Source organism: Scleropages formosus, chromosome 10 (assembly GCF_900964775.1).
Source record: "Scleropages formosus chromosome 10, fSclFor1.1, whole genome shotgun sequence".
In the NCBI taxonomy this organism is placed as follows: Eukaryota; Metazoa; Chordata; class Actinopteri; order Osteoglossiformes; family Osteoglossidae; genus Scleropages; species Scleropages formosus.
Window position 1 is genome coordinate 27363583 of NC_041815.1, and position 25467 is coordinate 27389049.

General features: G+C 49.9%; 1 protein-coding gene across 2 annotated transcripts in view; it reads left to right on the forward strand.

Annotated features, from left to right (window-relative positions):
* pik3cb (phosphatidylinositol-4,5-bisphosphate 3-kinase, catalytic subunit beta) overlaps positions 1–23086 on the forward strand; it is a 56496-nt gene extending 33410 nt beyond the window's left edge. For both annotated transcript variants that reach the window (XM_029255425.1, XM_029255426.1), the window contains 20 exons: positions 237–460; positions 2779–2961; positions 4933–5100; positions 6590–6679; positions 6993–7244; positions 7898–7994; positions 8498–8628; positions 9511–9564; positions 10153–10341; positions 13566–13687; positions 14764–14907; positions 15198–15297; positions 16203–16396; positions 17634–17743; positions 17860–17938; positions 20072–20239; positions 20447–20570; positions 20654–20799; positions 20902–21034; positions 21255–23086. In XM_029255425.1, coding sequence (XP_029111258.1) covers positions 237–460; positions 2779–2961; positions 4933–5100; positions 6590–6679; positions 6993–7244; positions 7898–7994; positions 8498–8628; positions 9511–9564; positions 10153–10341; positions 13566–13687; positions 14764–14907; positions 15198–15297; positions 16203–16396; positions 17634–17743; positions 17860–17938; positions 20072–20239; positions 20447–20570; positions 20654–20799; positions 20902–21034; positions 21255–21389 — 2843 coding nt within the window. In that variant the 3' untranslated portion in view covers positions 21390–23086. The remainder of the gene's footprint in view (positions 1–236; positions 461–2778; positions 2962–4932; positions 5101–6589; positions 6680–6992; positions 7245–7897; positions 7995–8497; positions 8629–9510; positions 9565–10152; positions 10342–13565; positions 13688–14763; positions 14908–15197; positions 15298–16202; positions 16397–17633; positions 17744–17859; positions 17939–20071; positions 20240–20446; positions 20571–20653; positions 20800–20901; positions 21035–21254) is intronic.
* The last annotated feature ends 2381 nt before the right edge of the window (positions 23087–25467 follow it).

A 25467-nucleotide genomic window follows, 5' to 3' on the forward strand; every position in this document is an offset into this window, starting at 1 on the left:
TCTTTTGAAGGACCGGTAACAGCCGATTGTAATTGAATATCGGCCGTATCGGTCGGCCGTTCCCCCTTTCATCGAGTCCTCATTGAACTCCTTGGCGATAGATCCCGGCCCATGTGCGAGATCCTTATTAGGGTATCTTTAATCTCTTTCGTTGGAGGGACCTAGATTAAGCTCATGGGACGCAGTGACCCACCTCGCAGGTAAAGACACTCTGATTCTGTGCCGCTGATCTGCAGGTCTCCATGAGCTCGACGCTCTGCAGGACCAGGAGGTGAAGGACTTCCGCGTCAAGATGTTCCGCATCAGCGAGGAGAAGATGCAGCGCGTTCAGATGATGACCTGGATGGAGTGGCTGCAGAGCTGCTTCTCGCCGCAGCTGGAGAACGGCGTCATCGATGGCCTCCAGGAGAAGCTGTTCGACGGCGCCCTGAAGGTCATCATGCACTTCGACCAGTCCCAGGTGCGAATGGTTTCGGCAGAGTCGTGCTCACCCAACAGACGAGCGTTGCTTGATGGCAAGCATCGCTCCTTCTCGCTCTCGTAAACTCAGTTGGTGCACCTCAGAGTCATTGTGATCTAGGCTGTTTGGGAGCTCAGGAGTCAACAGTGTCTGAAGATCCAGCAGGTGGTTAAAGGAGTGAAGATCAGGTGGCCCATAGCCAACTTTCCTGCAGGAACATGTCTTACAGTCTCTCTTCTTTGTTGGCTTCCTGATGGGACGGGTTGCTCATGTGACCAAACCAACTTGACAGTAAGAACTCGGTCACATGGGGGGCGCAGTGGGTTGGCCCGGGTCCTGCTCTCCGGTGGGTCTGGGGTTCGAGTCCCGCTTGGAGTGCCTTGCGACGGGCTGGCGTCCCGTCCTGGGTGTGTCCCCTCCCCCTCCGGCCTTACGCCCTGAGTTACCGGGTTAGGCTCCGGCTCCCCGCGACCCCGTATAGGACAAGCAGTTCAGGCTGTGTGTGTGTGTGTGTGTGTGTGTGTGTGTGTGTGTGTGTGTGTGTGTGTGTGTGTGTGTGTGTGTGTCAGAGAACTCTGAATTGTTCCATTCATTCGTAACTAAGAAATCCCCTTAAAAATCTTGAGTTAACCTCTGATTTATAAGGTTGGATTTAAAATTAAAATCTAAAATTGCGCTACGACAGTTTGCGTGCAGCGACCACTTCTTAGGCCAGACTGCTGCACCACGAGTGGGTAGCAGCAGCGTGTGGGTTGTCTGTCTGTGTGTGCGTGCGTGGGGTGAGCGGGTGTGTGAGTTGGCGGTACTTTGAAGAGAGCTTTTAGACCACTTGCTTCTTTCTTCTGTCTGCCGCGGGCAGCTACAGCGCCACGCTCGAAGGATGAGCGTCTCTCCGCTTTCCTGAGACGCGGGGTCTGGTAGATTGCAGAGCCCACCCCCAACCCCCACCCGACAACGCAGTATCTGCAGACATCTGAGCAGCGACTCCGCTCAAGCTCAGCGTTGCTATTCTGAGCGTGTCCGGGCAGGGATCGCACCGAGATGGAACGCGCTACCCGAACGACCTGCCCGCTCATCTCTGCATAGGTCGCTTCTTTGTTCCCTCCGTGGGCCTCGCTGTTCACACCTGCGCTGGTCCACTGAAAATTTCCACGTATTCATTTAACTGTCGATTTTCCTTCACAGCCGCCTACAATGCTTTGGTACCTAAAACTATTTATCCGTTTATACAGCTGGGCAGTTTTTCCAGAGCAATTTTAGGTAAGTACCATTCTCGCGGGTACAACAGCAGGAGGCGGGATTTGAACCAGCGAACGTTGGATCCAAAGGCTGCAGCGCTAAGCACTACACCATCAGCTGCCACAGTGGCTGTGTAATGCTCGCATGATGTCATTATTTCCGTTTAGGATGACATTTGCATACAGTTTGTCCGGCCAGCTGGCCTGTCTGACACACACACACACACACACACACACACACACACACACACACACACACACACACACACACACACACACGTGCGAGCACAGAAATAGCCGAGGTTGTTTTTTTTTTTTTATTTTATTATTATTATTATTATTATTTGACTGCTGTTCCTGTTGGTGGTGATACAGGAGGACAATTACTCTCGATACATGCTCTTTGTTCTGGCCCGGTGTGCGGGGGTTTTTCTGCCCATGCAAATTGAAACATATAAAACGCAAATGAAAATGCCGACGCAGGTCTGTGGCGAGTCGCGACTCAGCGCTGCTCCCTTCCGTGACGTCGATCTACTGCTGTGTTGCCGCATGCGTTCTGCTGCCGCCTCCTGCACGTTCCTTTGGGCTCGATGATGCTCCCGACCGTTCGTTCGGTCAATCGTTGCTTCTCGGAGCTCCAACGGCCTGGGCGGCATCGCGGACGCCCTGTGGTCGCGTAGAAACCGCGGCGTAAGCGGACTCCTGTTCGCGGGCGATCGGCCGAAGGTAGCGTGTCACGTTAATGCCGAGTTTAAGGTGCTTCGTGTGGAAGCGTGAGAAAGCGGATCCCTCCCCCCCCTTGTGTGGGAGGTGAAAGGGAGCAGCAGATTGGAGGTTTTCTGGGTCTGATGCCCAGCTGGGTTGGGGGAGTAGCCGTTTGGCAGTTGCAGCCTGCTGGGGTCACGGCTGGATTTTGTACGAGTTCCGGTTTGCCAAGGGTTATGGAATGATCGACAGGACAAACAAGGCAGAGGGAGTTCTCTCATGCTTTCTATAAAGCGCGCGCGCACGCACGCACACACGCACGTGTGTGTCACAGCTCTCACGCGATGCTCTGTTTGTCATGCATCGTCCCACCAGGACACGGCCAGCTTGATGGTGTCTCCCACCATCACGCCCAGGGAGCTGACGGAGCAGGCGGTGCGAAAGTGGATCACCACCCACGGGCCGGAGGAGGACGAGAGCAGCTGCGGCGAGTTCCTTCTGCGCGTCAGCAACAAGCTCGAGTTCCTCTACGGAGAGCATCCCCTCATCCACTACAAGGTGAGCTTTGCCTGAGCTCACACTGGGGTAATGTAGCATCTTGGCGACGATGCATCAAACCACCTTCGTGCAGCATCTCGGCAACAGTGCGCCAAACCGCCGTGTGTTGCGGCCTAGCGATGGTGGAACATTCACGTTTATTTAGCAGATGCTTTTGTCCAAAGCAACTCCCAGTGAACTCTGTGTAGTGTTATGAGCCCACACACCTTATTCACCACGGTGACTTACACTGCTAGATACACTACTTAGACTGGGTCACTCATCCATACATCAGTAGAACACACACACACACACACACACACACACACACACACACACACACACACACACACACACACACACACTCTGTCACTCACACACCTGAACAGCATGTCTTTGGAGTGTGGGAGGAAACCAGAGCACCCGGAGAAAACCCACAGAGACACGGGGAGAACGTGCCAACTCCACACAGGCTGAGCAGGGATCGAACCCACGTCCTCTCACACCACCCAGGCGCTGTGAGACACCGGCGCTACTCGCTGTGCACCGGAGAGAAAGTGTCTGCTACTAAATGTAACGTAAATGTGAGTCGATCCCCAAAAATTAGAGGCGTAATATAGGTTTAGGCCTATATTTGCCAGATAAGTCGACCCCCAAAATTGTTTGGGTTGCTGGAGTCGGAGTCGAAGGTTTTGTGCACCGACTCCGCAGCCCTGGTTTCCACATCCACGTGCCCTAAGTATGTTGTAGAGTTCACAGATAAATCCTCTCGCTTATGGGCCACGTTTGTAGACCGTGAGGGGGGGGGGGGGGGGGGGTTCTCCGGGTACCTCCGAGAACCCCGGAATCGAACGCCTACCTGCGGAACCTGATCTCTCCCGCCCGAGGGAACACGGACAAGTTTGAGGTCCCTTGGCCTCCTCGCCAGGTGGCTGGTTGTCCCAGTAGGGATTCGAACCCAGATTCGCAGCTCTAGGTGCAGAGCAGTGCGCCGCTGTGTCGCTGGCCCAGCTTTGTGTGAACTTCTCTTGTTTCATCCGTAAGTTTGAGAACGTCATCCTCATATTTCTCATTATCTGGAGACGAGCTTTTCCTGTTTCGTTACAACTTCCGGACTATTTTTAACTAGGCTGCACGTCCTGGTATGAGCGAAAACAAGCGAGGAGCAGCGTTAACAAATATTATTGTAACCTTCATAATTTTAGGTTCTCATTGTTTGCGGGCTATTTTCAGAAGCTGCAGACGGGGTGAAGAAAATATGACGCAAGGTTGTCGCGGCCAAGTGTTGAAATCAGTTCTTTGTTGATGGGATTGTGCTGGTAGGGTAATTTTAAAAACGGTACAATTCAATCACAAGGTTCCTTGTGGTCTCGGTGACCAGGAGTCACTTGATATAATTAATAATTAGCAGGGTGCTTGGCCGTTGCGACTCTCCCCAGGGGTGTTAAGTCCTGCATAAAGCATTCATCCATTAATCTATTCCAGGAACATTTGGATTCTAAGATGCATTTTTTTTTTTTTTTTTTTTTAACAAGTCTGGAAGCCTCCTTAGTGTTAGACTTGCTGAGTCTTTATCATTCGTCCCTTTAATATTTTCAGCAAGACACCCCCGGATGTGTTAATATCCGTTTTTTTTTTTTTTTTTCTTCTCCGAAGCAACTTACGATGTTAAGGTTACAGTTATTACAAGTTCAATGTTCAAGTGCCTGGTGAGCATTTTTTCTGGGCCGAATTCCGACCTTTGCGGTTCATACAGAAGGAATATTGAAATTCCCCTGCGGTCATGAGCGATATCGGTCAAATGACTGCGAACGGTCTGCTAGTCCTCACGTGAGTTCCGATCGGTCGGACCGTGTGCTGTTCTACCCGGGCGGCGGCGTGCGGTGGACTGGTTCCAGCTCTCCTTAAGTGAACCCTGACCTTTGGCAGCTGCTGTTTTCCTCCTTTCCTTTTGCCCCAAAATGACAAACAAATATGTCTTTTTGTTTCCAGTATGTCAGGGCATGTGTCATAGGCAAGGATACCCCTCACCTTACCCTGGTGCACTGCGGCATGGTCCAGGCCATGTTCGAGAAGGAGCTCTCGGCCATCGGTGCCGTGGTGAACCGGAAGACCTCGAACCCCCCGCTGCCGCTGCCGCCAAAGAGGCGCGGGCCCTCGGTGAGTGTCCCCGGACGGCTCGGCTCGGTCGCTCCGGCTCCGGAACCGGCCTCCGCGAAGTCGTGGGCTCTGTGACCAGTCTCGTCAAATGTCGGATTGTTGATCGCCGGCTCAGGGCCCTCGGTGGAACTTCACGACCGGCTCACGCTGGCGTCGGAATCCAAAACAAACAGTTCTTGCAGCTTGTACCGCTCGGATGTTCTCGTCTCTCCCGGTCCATTTTTGTTTGGGATCTCGGCGTTCTTTCTTGGTCTGCGATCGCGTCGTTCTCTCTGCTGCGGAGCTGGGTGTCCCGGGGGCTCCGCTCCTGGTGCCGTATCAGTGTCCCTCTCTGTCTCTCCAGTATGTCTCTCTGGAGCGTGATGTTCCATTGTGTCTGTTTTCCATGCACCGCCGTGCCAAGCGTTGCTGTCGCTGCCCTGAGCCGTCCTGGCCGTCCTTTACGGGAATCCCGTTGGCTTAGGGTGCAAATAGACTCCCTCAGCAGGGCGAAGGCGAAGTGCTCCTTTCCCCTCTTTGATGTATTTATTCCCCCCCCGGATTCGTAAGAAAGGTCACTCGGATTTTAATTTGGTAAACGACGCGATGGGCAGATTCTCGCCACGGGGCCGAGGTGTGCGAGTAAAGCCGGACTCATTAGGGGAGAGGCGCCCTTGCCGTTTTATCCCTCCGGGGGGCGCTCCGATGTGGGCGAGACCTGACTCCCTGCGGTGGTCCTCACCGGCTTTTCCATTCATACCGTCGATAGATTTTCTATTTTAATCCCATTCGTTAAATGAGACTTTCCAGTAACTCGCCGAACAGGATGTCCAGATAAAATTGAAAATCTATGGGATTCACCCGTAATTGTAAGAATCTTCCATGTCTGTACAGGCCGCTGCGCTTCCGTTATGTTCGGAAGTGGTTAAGTGTGGGTGGGGGGTGGCTGGGGGGGTTAAAATCCCAGTTTGTTGTCTGTTCTTCAGCGGTAATAGTAATAGTACACACCCCACCCCCACCCCCCGCAAACGACCCTACGCGTGCTCCGCTGACTGCTCTTACGGTTCCGTCACGTCCCCCACCGAGCAACGCCATTGGCCGGAAAGGAATGTTAATGAGCCCGAGGGTGGCCAGGAGGCAGGGCCCAGGGCCTGTGCCGGCAGGCAGCGCATGACTCCGTCATCACGCACCCCTGGCAAATCGCGCCGGCGTGGAAACTTTCCAGGAAATGCGCTTCTGAATCACGGTGCCGCTTTAGCAATCGGCCCGAGTGCTGATGAAGGGCCACGTGACGGTGCGCTTTTGTTTCCCGCCGCTTCGCCGCCGACCTTCTCCCGTCGCGCTTCTGCCCGCGGTTAATTCGATTCGCTTGACCTTCTTCAGGAATCCGAGCCCTTTGATGGCGAAGGCCAAGTATTTGAGCGTTTCCGAGCGGCTGATGTTTCTCGGCCCGGCGGACGACTCCCGTCGATCTGACGTGTCCCTCTCTCCCCTTTTCCGGCGGTTCCAGCAAATGCACACCTGCGTCTGGGATGCCCAGACGCAGTTCAAGATCGTCTTGGTCAAAGGAAGCAAGGTCAATGCCGAGGAGACGGCCAAGGTGAGGTGATCGCTTGCACGCCAGTTATTTGATTGAATAAAAACGGCAGCTTTCCACGGTCGATCGCTTCTGCCTTTGTATCGACGCCCCCTATAGATCGAAAAGGTTTCTGCAGGTTGTCTCCGCCCCTTGTCTGCTCACACACCCCTTTACCACAGAGTACATATTTATCAGCCAGCATCTGAAGTCATATCCTGTAAGAGGTGAAAAACAAAGTGTGTCCTCCCTGTAGTAACTGGTATTCAGGTGTGTCTTCCCCATCCGTACCGTACGTGCGTCTGACCTCGGGTGTCCGCTTCCTGTCTGCGCACAGGTCCAGGTGCGGGCGGGGCTCTTCCATGGTACGGAGCTCCTGTGCAAGCCCTCGGTGAGCACGGAGAGCAGCGGGCGGAGCGAGCACGTGTGGAACCACACGCTGGACTTCGACATTGCCGTGTGCGACCTGCCGCGAATGGCCCGCCTCTGCTTCGCCATCTACGCCGTCATGGACAAGGTCAAGAAGCAGAAGTCCACCAAGAACGCCCACATCAACAAGTACCAGACCATCCGCAAGGCTGGAAAAGTGGTAAATGGCTCACCCTGCCCTTCGACCAGTTAATATCCGTTCGGGCAGCAGGGGGAGTAGTGCTTAGCTGCTGCAGCCTGAAGGTCCTGGGTTCGAATCCCACTCCTGCACTAGTATGCTTGATGAGAGTACTCTGAATGGCCACTAGGCAGCGCAGTGATTAGAGCTGTTGCCTTCCGCTCGAAGGGCCTGGGTTTGAATGTCCGCCGCTGCTGCTCTACACCAAACGGTAAAAGTGGCCCTGTTGTATAAACGCGTAAATCGGTGCAAGGGCCTTTCCGTGGGATCCGATAGATAAACGCGAATGTAGCTCCGTTCCGTATGTGTGACGCACGCCCCCCCGTGTAGCCGAAGCCGGCTGCTTTTAGGCAGCTTCCTCGCCCCGGCGGTCCTCTGCATGTCGGCTGCGGTCTAATCCTGTTTCACGTTACGGTTTCCACCCCCTCGCGCTCCATCTTCGCCCACGTTGGACGTGACAGCGCCGCTCCGTCACGCTGCCGCTGATCCTCTTTGGGAGAGAGGGGAACGTCCCGAAAGCACCTGACCGGCGCGGGGGCTCTCGGAGCCGCGCTGTCCGCCCGCTCGGCCCCCGGGTTCGGAAGGGTTCCTGTCATGTCGTGAGCGCTGATGATGTCACGCCTTTTGTTTTACAGCACTACCCTATCGCCTGGGTCAACACCATGGTGTTTGACTACCGAGGGCATCTGAAAACCGGGGACAACATCCTCCACTGCTGGTCCTCCTTTCCTGGTGAGAACATCTGCATCTCTCTCTCTCTCTCTCTCTCTCTCTCTCTCTCTCTCTCTCTCTCTCTCTCGCACACACATGGAGTGCGTGTGGTCGCTCCTCTCTCTCTCTGGCTCTTTTTCCACACAAACGCACGAGGACATAAACAGACCCTTGTAGCCTCGAGCCACGTGTCACAGACCGACTGAACAAACGCGTTTGTGAAAAGGCTCTCAGATGAGCGAACCCCGTAACACGGTCAATAACCAGGAGCAGAGAGACCGGCCGCGTTAAGGAGCGTCAACGCAACGTAAGAGGGGATTGCACCCCGCTGGTCCGTAAACACTTGACCACACCCACATCACATGACTCCTCCCCACCCTAAACTGGCATATTTCAGCGCGCACACACACACACACACACACACACCGCCCCTCACCACCACCCTCCATGATGAGTGTGCAGCTCTGGGGATGATTTACGGTGTGTTTACGGCGCGTTTGTTTTTCCACTTCTTTGCACTACAGACGAACTTGAAGAGATGCTCAACCCCATCGGCACGGTGCGGACCAACCCGTACACGGAAAACGCTACTGCATTGCACATCTATTTCCCAGAGTACTCCTCCTGTCCTGTCGTGTTCCCACCCTTCGATAAGGTAAGGACCGTCACGCATCCCTGTGGTGAGAGAGAGCCCTGCAAAATTATCATCATTAGTTTGACTGATGCTGATTTTCAATGTGATGTTTGTATCCTGAATTACTTTCAATAATATCCCCATTTATATAGCTGGATTTTTTTTTACTGTATTTTTACTGTAATTCAGGGTAAATATTATGATTAAGGGTACTTCAGCTGGAGGTGTGATCGAAACCTTTTGAGTACAACCCAGTGCCGCTTCACCACCGAGCACAGACAGCACTGGCACAGCGGAGCGAAGACACACGGGTGTTTATTTTCCAAGGAAGTGACAGTTTATTATAGGCAAATATTAATTTTCCTGCCGCATTCTTTAAATATGCTGCATTTATTTTGATTGCAATTCATATGAAACTTTTTTTTTTTTTTTTTGTTCATGCTGTTGCTGGTAAGTAATGGTTACGGCCTTCGCCCACCAGTCACCCCGGGTTCAAACCCCAGCCCCTGCTGTTGTACCCTTCAAGGTACTCGCCCTGAACTGGTGCTGGAAACATTACCCTGCTGTATGAAAGGGTACATTTTTGTAAGCACCTTTCCATATAAATCTAACGTTGCAATCCACTGTGGAGAAAGATGTCGGACAAATAATGATAAACTTTCATAATATATTCGCTCATTGTTATCACCATAATCTGGCTATCAAAGATGCCCCCCCCCCCCCCCCCCCCCACTGCTGCGTCTCCACAGTCAGTGATGCCTATAATGTAATGATCCCGGCATCGCCACCTTCAACACAGCCATCGATGCCACACGGCATCTGTCATATGAATGTGCCCATTAGCGTAACTGTGAGCTCAGTTCTCCCAGTGATGTTATTGCCTCCTCTCCTCCCTTTTCTCAGATTTTGGAGAAGGCTGCAGAGATTGCCCGCAGTAGCGACTGCTTGCCCATGGTGGTAAGGATCCCTGGCGTTGCTCTACATATGCGGCACGGTGGTGCAGCGGGTAGTCTTGCAATACCTGGATGGTACAGCTGAACACGGGTTTGATTCCTGCTCAGTCTGTGTGAAGTCTGTATGTTCTCTACTTTTCCTGCCACGGTGCTCTGGTTTCCTCCCACAGTGCACAGATGTGATTCCAAACTGCCCTTTGCGTGTACGTGTTGCTCTGGAGTATAGATTGGCGATCGTCCGTACATAGTGCACCGCACTGTGTGTAACATTGTATAGGTCACCTTGCGTAAAGGTGTGAGCTAAATGCTGATGTTTAAGCCGCTTTGGAGAAAAGCATCTGCTAAATGATTGGATGCAATTTTTTTTTGTTCGCTTTTTTTTTTTTTTTTCCTTCCCCCTCCCAAAACCTCGTAATAGTGAATTGTGGTGAGAACATCCAGACATTCCCGCCATCCAGCGTGTGGAATACTGCAGGGTTACGCAACCTGACGTTGCCCAGAAGGACATGCACCGGCTTGCCGGGTGAGCTGGGCGCTCTTAGTTAATCTGCTGGCTCCACCTTGTGGTGGATGTTTGACGGCCACTTTGCAGGGGCGGGGAGGCAAGAAGTTCCACATCGAGCTGAAGGAGATCATGGAGAGAGATCCCCTGTCGCAGCTGTGCGAGAACGAGAAGGACCTCATCTGGACACTACGCTACGACTGCAGGGAGAACTTCCCCCAGTCGCTGCCCAAGCTACTTCTGTCCGTCAAGTGGAGCAAACATGAGGACATGGCGCAGGTAGGGCTCTAAAAGGAACCTCACCACCACTATCGTCATCATCATAATCATCTTCATCATCATCGCTAAACAGGGGCTCCGAAATTCCAAAATGCACTTCCTGGGTCTCCACTCCAGTTAGCATTTTATTACATTACCGGTACCTTACTGTACCCTTTCCAGCAGGTGGCGTAGTGCTTAGTGCATTTGTTTGCAAGAAAAAAGATGTAGGTTTAAATCCTTGATGCGGCTTCAGTACCTTTGACCAAGGTACTTACCTGGAGCTGGAGTAAAAATTACCCTGCTATATAAATAGGTAAATCGGTGTAAGTCACTTGGGGTAAAAACTTTGTGCTGTGAGGCACCTTGGAGAAAAGTGTCAGATAAACGAATGTGTCATGTCAATGTAGCCCCCGTGTGTCTTCGACACACACACACACACACGTTTCTTGTCGTCCGTGTAAGACTTCCCTGTCCTCCTGAACAGAAATCGGTCTTCCGGTAGGACCAGTTCGAACCCGTTTTTCATCAAGTGGGTTTTGGCGAACGTACTGGCCTCCCGGCACGTCTCCTCCGCTGTCGGGCAGAAATATCGGAAGCGATTCCCGATTCCGTGATTCGTACCCACGGCGAATCGCGAAGCCGGATTAAGGGTCCAGTCTCGGCCGACCGCAGTGCTGCAACCTTAACGGGCATCCCGAGAAACGGCACCCGCCCCCGTGAACCCGCGCCCAACGCCCTTTGACCCCCACGTGGACCCGACGGATCCTGAAACTCGAGGTCTGGATGACCAGACTTCTGTTCAGTTTGAACTGGGTGGAAAGTGCTAGTAATTCCATTGGGGTTCTGGGTGCCGCCCTGTAAAGCCGTATTGATTTAAACTCCGTCCTTCTCGCAGGCGCGTTTATGAGCTCCGCTCTTTCGCGTTGAGCCGAGAGGCCAGGAGTTCAGCCATTGTTCGGCACAGGAAGCGCCTCTTTTCCTCATCCGTGCGGGGGGGTCACGCCCAGAGCTGGTTTTACAATTAGGCAAACCTGGGCGGTCACCTAGGGGCTGCCAGATTTTGGGGAGTGTCAAATTTGAGCAATATCGAAAATTAAATTGCAGTCTTTGGAAAAAACGGAACGAGAAGCCTCGCTTAATGATAAAGAAAAAGTCTTAGGAATTTGAAGGTCTGCCGCCTTATGCGTGTCGTAAACAGGGTACGACGACTCGCCGCCCCGAGTCTTCGAAACGTTGCGGCGTTGCGCGTGAAATTTTTTCTCCGAAACAAGCCGTGAACTATGAACAAACTACGAAATGTTGACAAGTTTAATTTCCGGTCCATTTGCGGCCGTTAAAGTATAAATCTGTGCTCTAGTCATATACAACATTCACATAATGTTATATATAGTTACAAAAATATTTTATTTCTAAATAGAATATTTATTTAAAAAAGTTATTAAATATATGGATTTTGATGACATATTCTCCATGCAAAAAACATAACTCCATTGCCACATACTTATAAAACACCAGTCAGTCAGATACTTTAGAAGAAAAATCTGACAGTTCTGTACTTTGGGATGTTTTCGAAGTTTCCGAAAGGTGCGCGAGTCGGGACTGCGAGTCGCTCCGATCGAGGGGCCGCGGTCGTACTTGTGCATTGTGCCCCCTGCAGGAGTGTGTGGCAGGCTGCGGGAGTGAAATGTGGGCCTCCTGGAAGTGTGTGTGTGTGTGTGTGTGTGTGTGTGTGTGTGTGTGTGTGTGTTTGTGGCAGTCCCGATAAAGGCCAGCGGTTGCGTAAAGGTTCGAACGTGTTTGGCGAAGTCGGTGGTTAAACTGGCTTGTGCAATCGGATGCCTGTGTAGTAACGTCTTGTATGTAGTAACTCAACGGCAGGAAGAGTGTCCCTACAAATCCATTTCCTTCGAAGCATCTGGTGTCAGACACACATCACGCGACACGAGGCAAGAATCGACCCGGCAGCCTTTAGACTTCGGCGTCAAATTTGCAAAGGCCCACATGCATACATGAATACGCATGACAAAAATTGTACTGTTGGAGGTTCTATTCAGTGCGCTCTCATGTTGAAGTATCGATCACGTGACCTTTGTACGTGATGTGTTCTGATGAAGCACGTATGTAAATAAATGTTCTTCTCTTCCGGTTTAAGAAAACCGACGGTGTGAGCGTGCACTTTATTACCTCCGTTAAGTATAATTAATTTACCACTTCTCTAACGCAGAGATGGCTGCGCCAACATGTACATTCAAACCACGAAGAAGGGACATAAATTCAGATTTATTCTTTTATTTATGATGGCACACAAGCATTATAAATGCTCAGAATGCAGATTTTTACTTCGAAAATGGACTGGAAACGACACATTTTCCAGTCTTAATTTGGTTCAGGGAATAAATGAATACAAGCTATGTACTGCGTAGTCATACGCGTTTACATCATATATAAGATGGAAGATCTGCAATTTTCTAATAAAAGTTAAACTCTGTTTGTAGTTAATTTTTTGCATCTACTCCATTTATCTGAGGCTTCCCTCCACATCAACTTACAATGTTAAGGTTGCAGTTATTTACCTATTTATACTGCTGGGTAATTTTATTGGAGCAATTCAGGGGAAGTACCTTGCTCAAGGGTATTACAGCTGGAGGTGGGATTCGAACCTACGACAGCAGCTCTAACCACTGCAGTGCCAGCTGTTCCAGCTGTTGCTTTTCTGAGATTTCAATTTAATTTTTTTTTTCTTATTTTAGAAGCGAAATTTGGTGTCCCCGAATTTCAGCAGCCTTTGTCTTTTGTGGCGCGGAGGGTAAATTTGCGTGTGAGTCTGGACACGTCACTGTAAAGGTTGTAGGTTCAAGGAACAAGAAGAGCCCTGCTGTGGAGTAGACGCTCCGGCTGTAAAACATTCAGCTTCGTGAGCGAATTCAGAGTAAAAGTTCCCGCAACAAGAAGTGTCCGCCAAGTATCTAAATGTGTGTGGTTGATGTAGGCCCAGCAGGCGGCATAGCGGCTACAGCTGCTGCCTGTGAAACGACCGGTCCAAGGTTCGAGTCCCACCTCTGACTGTAGTACCCTTGAGCAAGGTACTTACCCTCAGTTGCTCCAGTAAAATTACCCAGCTGTATAAATGGGTAAATAATTGCAAGCTGATTTGAAGAAGAGCATCACCTAAATAAATAAATGTAAATGATTTAAAGACACGGGCCTGCTCATTCCCTGGGTTTTTCCCCCCTCCATCGTAGCTCCAGGCCTTGCTGCAGATCTGGCCCAAGCTGAGCCCCCGGGATGCCTTGGAGTTGCTGGATTTCAACTACCCGGATCAGTACGTGCGGGAATATGCCGTCAGGTGCCTGAAGGACATGAGGTAACCAGTTCTTGTCTCTTCCACTGGATGGCGCTGTGTAGCCTTGGGGGAGCAGTGCTGAACCTTTCTATCATTCCCAATTCTGGAATTCAGCTTTAGAAATGTTAATTTACGATGTGTTGATACAAACTGTCAAATTGCTTTTTTTTTTTTTAAAAAAAAAAAAAAAAAAAGCAAAATTACAAAAGCTTTCCTGATGGTTTATTTCTTAATTGAACTTTCTGAAATCAGTTTCCTAAAATTTATTCTCACTCTGGAAGGAATGTGACCTTTTTTCCTGTACACCCAGCCAACAGGTGGCAGTATAGAGCACCTAAGAGGAATGTGGGACCGCTTCAATTCAACTCACTTTCACAGTGTTTACAGCTGATATCTGGTGCTCCTGGGTGCATCCGATCAGTAAAAATACATGGAACTTTGCTCACTTTTGTGGGATGAATCCAGTTGTTAAGGCAAATTCTTATTTTTACCCATTGTAAATTGGTTTTTACTTTAACGTAGCCAAAATAAAAATACACACACACACACATTTTCAGAACCGCTTGTCCCATACGGGGTCGCGGGGAACCGGAGCCTACCCGGCAACTCAGGGCGTAAGGCCGGAGGGAGAGGGGACACACCTAGGACGGGACGCCAGTCCGCCGCAAGGCACCCAAAGCGGGACTCGAACCCCAGACCTATCGGAGAGCAGGACTGTGGTCCAACCCACTGCGCCACCGCACCCCCTAAAATAAAAATATTAGTCTTAAATTTTTTTAACCAGATTTGATTTCCATTTTGAATTTTAAATTTTTCCAAATAAACGATGGATTTCTATATCTACATATTGTCTACATCTCTGTATTAATGCTGCTAGGTTATGAAGGGATGATTGTCTGTGTTATTAAGCTTTTATTGCCTGTGAATTAGCGGTAAAAGTGAGTTTGGATGGATGAACAAGCCAAGTTGTGAAGATACTTCCAGCCCCAGTTGTGATGGTCCTGTTAGTAGGGGGAAGAATAAAGTTCTCCACATGCTGACAGCACCCAGCCTGCCCCCCCCACCACCACCCCAACATGGTCCTTCTTTCTTTGCAGTGACGACGAGTTGTCCCAGTACCTCCTGCAGCTGGTCCAGGTGCTGCGCTACGAGCCGTACTACGACTGCGCCCTCACCCGCTTCCTGCTGGAACGTGCCCAAACCAACCGCAAGATCGGCCACTTCCTCTTCTGGCATCTAAGGTCAGAAGTGTGTGCACGTGCGAGCGCTCGCACGCATCTGTGTATATGTGTGCAGCATCCTGTGCAGTGCAAGGCCTTTTGCGTCACAGTTCGGGTTTTAGGGGGGTGATCTGTAAGATTATACGTGGAAGTGAATTATCTGAACTCGCGCGCACACACACGCACCCACCCTGTCCTCGGTCAGCGGGATGTGAGCGGCTTGGGGGCCTTGCGTAGGGTCTCTGCGGGAGGGACGGCGTGTTTGTTGCTTCAGCCGGCCTCTGATGCGTGCCATGTACCGCCCCCTATAGGTCGGAGATCCACATGCCGGCGGTGTCCGTGCAGTTTTCCCTCATCCTGGAGGCGTACTGCCGCGGCAGCATCCCGCACATAGAGGTCCTCAAGAAACAGGTGAGATTCGCAGCGAGGGCATCGCTGACAACGCTCTGAGGTTGAATCCCAGAATTAACGGAGGGAGAAGATCATTTAAGCGGTTGCTGATGCCACGCCCCCGATCCACCTCGGCTGTGCTAAAACCCCCAGCTCAGCGTTTAGCATCACCCGCTTCCTGTTCGCTGCACGGTCATCGCGTTCCAGTCGTCCTCCTCACGTGTCGCCGTGTGGCTTCCTGCTGCAGGACAGCAGATCGAAGCCCTCACTCCATTTTCACACCCGCATATTAAAGCCATCATGATGTTGCATTTATTCATTTGACAGACGCTTCTCTTCTCCAAAACGACATACGTTACTTGGAGTAAACAAAAGTGTTTTTCCCCAACAGATGGAGCAATAGATACACGATTCAGGAAGTAGTCACTTAGTCCAATACCACAGTTTACCCAGCATCCATTGCACACATAGCTCTATAAGAATTGATGACGAGTAATTTTTTACCGCATAAGTAATGAAGGTTTACGGAGCGCAAAAGGAGATCAGGAGAGAAATGGCTCCAAAACAGAAGGATTCAGCAGCACTGAGGGACAAGGGGAGCTCATTCTACATAACTGGAGTCAGAACTTCAGGCTTTTGAATGTGGACTCTTGTGGGTAGACCACCAAGCAGCCAGAGGGGAAGGAATGTAGCAGAGTGATTGGGGCGTAGCGAGTGGTCAGCCTTGTAGTTATTGTGGAGCAGGTCCATTGACGGTATGATAGACTGTAACCGGTGTCTGCTATCGTATCTGTCTGCTCATGCTCACTGAGCATCGATACTTTTGGTCGCACGGCTCTGCTGTGTCATCCCACCATCCCCTGCCCGGCCGTTCTGTCCGCGCTCCAATCGGTTGCTTCATCCTGCGCTCCTCGCCATGCGTCCAGGTGGAGGCGCTGAGCAAGCTGAAGGCGGTGAACGAGCTCATCAAGCTGGGCACCATAAAGAACGCTCGCAAGACCAAGGAAGCCATGCTGACCAAAGAGGCCATGCTGACATGTTTGAGGCAGACGGGCTTCACCGAGACGCTGTCTGACCTGCATTCGCCCCTGAACCCCAGCGTCGTCCTCTCGGGGATCAAGTGAGTGTGACCCTCTGTTATCAGGAGCTTCTGAGCATGGTTCGTTACCTCGTTTCTCCTTCAGCCAATCGGTCCATCTGCAGTCACATCTTGTCAATGAGCTTCCGCTCACTTTCCTCTGTAGTTAAGGTCACATCCTGACCACACGTGGTCCTGGGCTTATAACGGGGTTCCATTCCAGCAACCCGGTCGTAATTTTACTTTGTCACTGGTAGAATATGAACCCTAAGGATATATAAACAATTAACATCTGTGTATGATACTTTATACAAATAGGGCTTTGTTACATTTTTTTTTCACTAGTTCCATACAGTATTCATGATGAAATAATACTAATATGGAATCATAATAATATAAACATGTTAAAATATTGTTTTGTTGCCCTCCTTCTGTTTTCATTTCTGAATCTTTATTTCTGTCTTCTGCCTTTTTTTATGCGGCACCACCAAAATTCTTTTTTGGCTTGTTATCAGTTTTTAATAGCCAGTAATTTAAAAGGGAATCGCCGTCGGACACCCGACCACAGACTGGAGACGGAAACGATAAGAAATATGCTTCCTTGTGGATCGTACAGCTGGTGGAGCGGTCAGCATTAGAAATTATGATCAAACCTCGAGACTTAAAGTAACGTAATAATTGATGGAACGGTATTCATAAGTCTGGGTGGTTGTAAGTCGCTTATGTCATAACTCGAGGACCACATCTAGTTTGCTTCTGTCGCACGTCGGAGCCCCCTCGTCAGGTTCTAATCATCACTCCACGCTCCTTCCAGCTCGCCAGTTCTGGTGCTGCTCAAAGGGAAATCTTGTTCCTTTTTGATCAAAAGTGGAAGTGAATTTCCATAACACGTGACTAAAGCTGGAACCGTTACGTAACTTCAAAACTGATCAGTGTCCAACGCCTGAAATGTCTGGAGGGGGCGAGCGATGCGATGGGGAGAGGTACACAAAGAGAGAATATCAAATGCATCCAGTGCAGAGCGGATTAGTCCGCTGACCCTTCCCTGAACCTCCACCTGTGCCCTGGGATCTCCGCTTTGCTTTGAAGGCACGGAAGCTTCTCCGTCTTTCTGCCCACCCCGCCCCTTCATCACCCAGATCATGTACTCGCTCTTTGTATCCGTTCAGACCCTTTCCCCACAATTTCCCCCCTCCCGTCGGTGTCATGTGGGAGTGATTTGCAGCAGCGTGACCCTGATCCCCACCTCCCTTGACCCCCCCCCCCCCCCCCCCCGCAGTGTGGAGAAGTGCCGCTACATGGACTCCAAGATGAAGCCGCTGTGGATCGTGTACAACAACAAGCTGCTGGGCGGAGATACGCTGGGCATCATCTTCAAGAACGGTGACGGTGAGTGAGGCTACCGACGCCAACGGGCAGGAATGAGGGTCCGGGTGAGGAAAGAGAGCCGAGCGAGGTCGGCCGGGACCACCGCGGTTTCGTCCAACCCCCATCTCTTTTTGCAGATCTGCGGCAGGACATGTTAACCCTCCAGATCCTCAGGTTGATGGACCTGTTGTGGAAAGAGGCCAACCTGGACCTTAGGTATGGAATGTTAATTTAGCGTTATCTTTATACGTGATGGCATGATCGCCACGCTTACATTTTCTTTCTAGCAAACTGCTCTCTCCAAAGCAACGTACCACTGAGAGAAAACAAAAGTGCATTTCAATAACAAACGTAGAGACTGAGATGCAGACATGCAGTTCTCTCAGTACAGCCACTTAGTCCAAAACCACTGTTTTAACCAGTGCACGTTATACAAGTAACAAAATATAGAACTGGTATGAAGTGCTTTTTTTTATTTATTTATATATAAAATACAAGTAATTTAATGCAAGTTTATGGAGCAGATAGATCAGGAGAGAAATGAGTCAGAAAGAGACGTGTTTTGACATCCATCTTCAATGTTGAGAGGGATTCAGCAGTTCTGAGGGACAGAGGGGAGCTTATTCCACCACAGTGGTGCCTAAACCAATAACCTTCCAGCTTTTGATTTTGGGCCTCTTGTGCGTGGGACCACCAAGCAGCCATCGTTATCATTCCGTTGATTACCTTGCCAAATGTCGAGACGTGGAATCGCATGTTGATTGTGATGTGTGGTGCACTGAACACAGCAGGTCCTGTAGGGGGTTTATGCGACTGGGTTTTGGCCCAGGAGGTTGTCAGATCCACTCTTGTAAGCAGATGTGTCTTGTGGAAGATATTTACCCTGAATGGGGTGTTTAAAGGCCTCCCCCAAGTGAGGATGAGCCGTCCTTGTCCTTTACAGCAGGTGCAAAGTACCATGCGGATGAGCGCTGTGGTCAGCGGAGGTTCCCTGAGTGCTGACAGCACATCCACCCCCTTCCAACCCCCATATTCGCATCCTGGTTTTGGCTCTCAGCCAGCTGGAGAAACCTAAAAAGCGTCAATGGATGCGAGGGGAGGCACTAAGGAAGACTGATCTTGTGCATGAACCACACCAAAGATGTCTGGGGGGGGAAAAGAGGGAGAAACTGGAAAGAACCACCCGTCGGGAGGGTCCCCAAACCTGCAGAGGGGAGGAGTCAAGGGCCGACTTTTTTTTTTTTTTTTTTTATTTTTTATTAGCTGCTAGTGAGCCTTGTTCCCCAAATGCATGTGTCTTTGCACGAAAAGGAAGATGACTGTTTGCACGTGTCTTCAAGCTGACGCATCAAAGACGCCCTCTGACACTGGTGTTTGTTCCTGCTCCTGCGGGGGGCTTTCATCCTCTGCTGCAGGGGGCCGGGCCCCCCCAGGAGGCCCCCGCTGACCCCGGACAAGCTGCCAGGGTGGCGCTGCCTCGGTTCTGTAAAACTCTTCCGAATTCCTTCCACACCCCACACCCTTAAACGCAACCCAGCGGCCCGGGCCGATGAGCCGGGACTGGCGCGGTTCCCACCTCCCTGGGAGTCGGGGTCGAAGTGCATCTCTCAAAATGAGGACCAGCTCCTCTCCTCCCCCTGTGCTTCGCCTGCGCCTCGGGAAGGAGGGATAGAGGCCACCACCTCCAGTCAGAGCGTTTCATCAGAGGAAGTGTTAGCGTTGTCCCGAAAGGCCCAGCGGTTTGTAAACAGCCGACTCCTTTGGTGCTCGGTCTGCACATCTGGAGCAGGGCAGGGGAGACGGGTCTTGTTTTGACAGCCCCGTCCCGGCAGAGGGGTTCGGGACTCGGGTAGCCAGAGCTGGCTGCCGAGGAAGAGGAAGGGGGCATGTGCAGATCAGTTTCTCCTGCTCTATCCTTTCCCCACCCATGCTAATGACGTGTGCTCCACGTGGAAGGTGTTGGAGACCATCCCGTAGATCAAAAACGTCCCTTCGTGTGCCGTTTCCCTCAATATGTCCGGCACGTGTTCGTGACGCACGCGCGTTTTAATCTAATCGCCGCACGGATCTTAAGTGCCACGGAGCTGAGCTTGGAATTCATTAAAAGGAATCCACATGTGAGTCTCAGCAAATTCCAGAGTAAAGAGCGCCCTCTAGTGGAAGATACAAGCAGCCTGTGATTTTTTTACATGTGCTTCGTTGCTCATTTTCACTGTGAAAATATTCCCTTTTGTCTGCTTTTTTTGGCCAAATTATATTTGAATGTCATGTTTTGATGTTCTAAAGGTTGATGATGATGGGACAATTGTCTGACTTACTCTCATTTTCTGGGTTTAATTGTCTTTACAGAATTGTGCCTTACGGTTGCCTAGCAACAGGCGACCGCTCTGGGCTGATTGAAGTGGTGTCGGCTGCGGAGACGATTGCGAATATCCAGCTGACCAGCAGTAACGTGGCAGCTGCTGCAGCCTTCAACAAGGACGCCCTCCTCAACTGGCTCAAGGAGAAGAATTCCGGGTAAATGGTCCACATGAGCATCTCTGTAGCGCAGGTCTGCTTGCGTCAAAATGGCAGCAAAAGACACACATCAAAGCAAGATAATAGATCCTCATCATTTAAGTTTATCTTTGTTATGCAGTTCCGATGCATCATAAAAGCATGTTCAGTGCTTGTCGGCCTCTAGCCACTTTCAGCTGTCTTTGTTTGCTCACTGTGATGCTGCAGGGATGCTCTCGATCGCGCCATCGAGGAGTTCACCCTGTCGTGTGCCGGCTACTGTGTAGCCACCTACGTGCTTGGGATTGGGGACCGCCACAGCGACAACATCATGGTGCGCAGCACGGGACAGGTGAGTTCCGTCTCCGGGGGCAGAAAGGCTCGGCCGGGAAGGCGAAGACAGACGTATTCTGATTCGCTCGTGTCTGTCCTTAGCTCTTTCACATAGACTTTGGGCATATCCTGGGCAACTTCAAGTCCAAGTTCGGGATCAAGAGGGAGCGCGTTCCTTTCATCCTCACCCATGACTTCATCCACGTCATCCAACAGGGCAAAACCGGGAACACGGAGAAGTTCGGCAAGTAAGTGTCTGTCCGCCTGCCTGTCTGAGAGGGTAGTTTTCAATTGTAAGTGACCCCATATGGTCTCACAAGCTGCTCCGCTAATTCCATCCGTCTCTTCAGTTTCCGGCAGTACTGCGAGGACGCCTACTTAATTCTCCGGCGGAATGGGAACCTTTTCATCACTCTCTTCGCTCTGATGTTGACGGCCGGTTTGCCGGAGCTTACATCCGTCAAGGACATCCAGTACTTAAAGGTAAGGACTACTGGTTGCTCAGAAGCACATAAAGAAGGTCTTTGAGATGTAAGATGAAGGTATATGGAATCGGAAGACTCTCAGAAGAGCAGATGTGCTGCTGATGAAAGTGGAAAGCAAGGTGGAATGGGAATGGGGAGAAGGATATGGTTAGAGAAAGAGACGCCTTATTGGTGGAAATGTGGAAAAGGTGTAACCGGGTAAACCCCCCCCCCCCCAGGATTCGCTGGCCCTGGGAAAGACGGACGAGGAGGCCCTCAAGCAATTCCGGCAGAAGTTCGACGAGGCCCTGCGTGAGAGTTGGACCACCAAAGTGAACTGGATGGCGCATAACGTAGCGCACAACCGGTCCTAGGGTCAGTGGACAGGTGGGCCCTGGGGCTGGACAACTTGGGAATGCCCCCTTCGAGCCAGCAAGTCTGCTGCACCCCACCTAACAAAACAGCGCTGCTTAGGCTTTCCTCGTGAAAACTTTGACCGACATGTCTGTCAATTTTTTTTTTTTTTTTTCTTTTCCTCTTTTCATTTTCTGTTTTGCTCTGGTCACCTGTGACATATCTGTATATAGATGGGTAATCGACGAGTTGCAGATTTTGCACGCTGGGACAGGGTTGGGGCGCTGCTGGTCACATCCCTGCTCGCGATCAGCTGGAACGCCTGTGGCGGGTGAGGGGAAAGCGGGGAACAGATCGCTCCGCTCCAGTTGTATGAGTTACACTGTAAACGATACCCTTTAACGGGACCATGGATTTAATGGACCTGGGGTGAAAAAATGCAGACGTGCCACACGTGCAACCGTGGGCTGAAGATGCACTGCACGAACCTTAAACGCCGAGGGATGAGACAATCCCTTGCTCCGCTCCTGGGACTGATGGACAGCATAGGAAGACGACACTGGGATTTAAAGGAAAAAAAAAAAAACCCCCACAACCCATGATTTAAGTAACATTGAAATGTACACAGCTGAACACTGCTTTTTCTGGCTGTTTCTAACAGTGCTTCCTGCTGGACAGTTGTGAAAAAGCAGGCCTCCAGTAGTGTGGAATTTTTTTTTTTTTTTCTTTTTTTAAAGTGCTGTGTGTGCCAGACTACTTTTTATCCACAGAGGGGAGAGCTCTCGGCCCTGAGCCCTGGTCCAGGTTCAGAGGCTACATCACATGGACCACTAAACACTGGAATTTTTAACCGCAGAGACACGGGAGTCTGGTTCATCGAACTGTCGGCGAGTGGGTTTTAACTTGTAACTAATAAGAAATTCAGAATCTGAAGAGAGGCTTTTTTTTTTTTTTTTGGGGGGGGGGTCACACTTCCTCATCCACAAACTGACCCAAGCACATGTAAGAGAACTCAAAGCTAACTGTAACCCACGGCGAATCGCATTCATCTTTCTTTTTGTGCTCAAAGGGGAATGTACGTCTTAAAATGTGGAACATGTGGACTTTGCGTATAAATTTAATATCAGCAGATGTAGGCAGTCCTGCGGTACACGAGGACCCCACCGGAATGACTGTCGATCGGAGCATTGCGGACATTAAGTTTCCCATATTTCCAAGCTACTTTTTAATGAGGTGCTCGCCCAACATCTGCGTTTGATTGTGTGCAATATACATACATAAATATATGAAATTGGACTCTCAGAGTCTCCCTGTATATTTTTCATGGGTTTTTATTTGATGCTGCTGTGCCGGTAGCCTTGACTTCTTGTAGACACTGAATATTTGCAAATGTGCAGGCTTTGGTTGGTAGATGATGATTTTTTTTTTTTTTTTTTTCTCCCCCTCCCCCCATAGGCCTTGTTAATGTTATTTTACATTTAACTTATTTTATTTGAATTTTTTGTTATTTTTTATTTTTACTCGAAGCTGTTGTGTTGTGAGCTGGCTGTGTATCAGTGTACCACTCAGTAACACTGATTTCTGAAGTGTGGCAGGGCTGAGCTGAGCGATTGCCTGACTTTTCCTCTTCCAAGGGTAAATTTACACAAATTGATCCTTAATGTGCTTTCATTAAAATTTTTTTTTTAATAAACATTCAAAGCTATCCTTTAGAATCTTTGCGCCACTCAGACATGAAGGTATTGAACTGCACCAGTGATTAGATGGAGAAAATGTCATTTTTTTTAAATGAGTTGCATATGAGTCCTGTGTTTATATGCAGTGTTTTGACTCTTGGGTGCAAACGTGTGTGTGTGTGTGTGTGTGTGTGTGTGTGTGTGTGTGTGTTTTCTCAGGCAGTATGACATTCCTTCAATTTTTACTGCTTCACATCCTCATTCCCCACCTCCCTTCACTGAGTTTGCCAAAGTTTCCTTTTTGGATTCTGTCTTATTTTTTATTTCTTCCCAGCAATATTTTTCATAGCCAATGAAAAATACAGAGATAATTGTGTGATTGTTTCTGAAACTTTTTGTTTCATGATGCCGTTTTAATTGGGACCAGCCAAACGCATATCCCTTCAGAACAGGATAGTAATGGTGTTTGTTCAGAAAGTTCAGAATCTGACTTCTTTTCTCAAGATAAGTTCATTTTTGTTCAGACACATGCATGTAGAAAAATATCTTACAAATATGTACAAAATTCCTTGACATAGAACACATTTCTGAACCGCTTGTCCCATTTGGGGTTGCGGGGAGCCAGATCCTAACCTGGCCACACAGGGCGCAAGGCTGGAGGGGGAGGGGACACACCCAGGACAGGACGCCAGTCTGTCGCGAGGCACCGCAAGTGGGACTCGAACCCCAGACCCACCGGAGAGCAGGACCCGGTCCAACCCACTGCGCCACCGCACCCCCCTTTTTATATAGAACATTTCTTTTAAAAAAAAAAAAAAAAAAAAGTAAGGCTGTGGATTTTCTGGCTAAACTAGCTTATGTGTGACAATATAATGCGTCCTCAGCAAATACAAGTGACATAACTGAGCACCTGTTGAAATTTGGCTCATCTATTGTACACCAGGGGGGCGTGGTGGCGCGGTGGGTTTGACCGGGTCCTGCGCTCTGGCGGGTCTGGGGTTTGAGTCCTGCTTGGGGTGCCATCCTGGGTGTGTCCCCTCCCCCTCCAGCCTTGTACCCTGCTTCCGTTTGCCGCGACCCTGCTCGGGACAAGCTGTTTCAGACTGTGTGTGTGTGTTGTACACCAAAAAGAGACTTCAACTGCCATGAGGCTCACGTTGTTTGTTCTTGTTAATCCTGTAGTCAGTGGTTCCCTCACTGATCTCATTACTCCTCAGTCTGACACCTTTGTCCAAGGCAACTTGCAATACTTACATTTATTTACTTAGCAGATGCTTTTGTCCAAAGCAACTTCCACTGAACTCTATGTAGTGTTATCAGCCCACACACCTTATTCACCGCAGTGACTTACACTGCTAGATACACTACTTACACCAAGTCACTCATCCATACATCAGTGGAACTCTCTCTCTCTCTCTCTCTCTCTCTCTCTCTCTCTCTCTCTCTCTCTCTGTCACTCACACACTATGGGTGAACCTGAACAGCATGTCTTTGGACAGTGGGAGGAAACCAGAGCACCTAGAAGAATCCCACACAGACACAGGGAGAACATGCAAACTCCACACAGACTGAGGATCAAACCCACATCCTCTCACACCACGCAGGCGCTATGAGACATAAGTGTTACTTGCTGTGCCACCCCACTATATTAGCTTTGTGCTCTCAGATAATGAAATTTACCAATTTGTGTAGCAGTTATTTTTACTGTTTAATTTCAGGGTAAGTATCACAATCAAGGGCTGAGTTTGAACCCAGGACCTTTTGAGCAGAAGATGGAGGTTATAGCCACTGTGATCACCGCTTCCGCTCCCGCTCCCCCCCCCGATCAACGCATTCACTCATTGCAGACAGTTAGCAGATCATCTCACTGTAAGCTGCCTTGTGGGGCCTTTACTCTCCTTCATTAATTCATTGTTTACTCTCTGGCACTTTAGCGCTGATGTCCCATCTCTGACTTCAAGCTGTCTCTGAAAATGCAAGATACGCTATTTTAAGGCTGCAAAAACCCTGCATGTGCTCCCAAACAGGTGTACAAAATAGCTTGTAGTGAGAACTACAGCTCAGAGAAGCAGGCACAGGGCGCTCGAGTGTCATTTTCCTGGCCTGAGCGGAGATGCCGATTCATCTCGTTTGATTTCTCATCTTTATTTCTGGCTTAATTATTTAATGACACTTTAGATTTATTTCTGGAACATATTTAGTGATCTGCAGCCCACTCAGTTGTTTCACATGAACATGCATGGGAGGATGGTGTGAAAGGGTAACTACTCCTACTTTTTTCTGTTTTTTTTTTTTTTTTTTGAGAAATCTCAATGGCTTTTAAATTACTTTGTGTGTTTACTTGCCTGCTGATGCACACATATATCCATCTATTCATCCCTTATCAAGAACCACTTGCTATGGACATGGTGGCCCAGAGTCC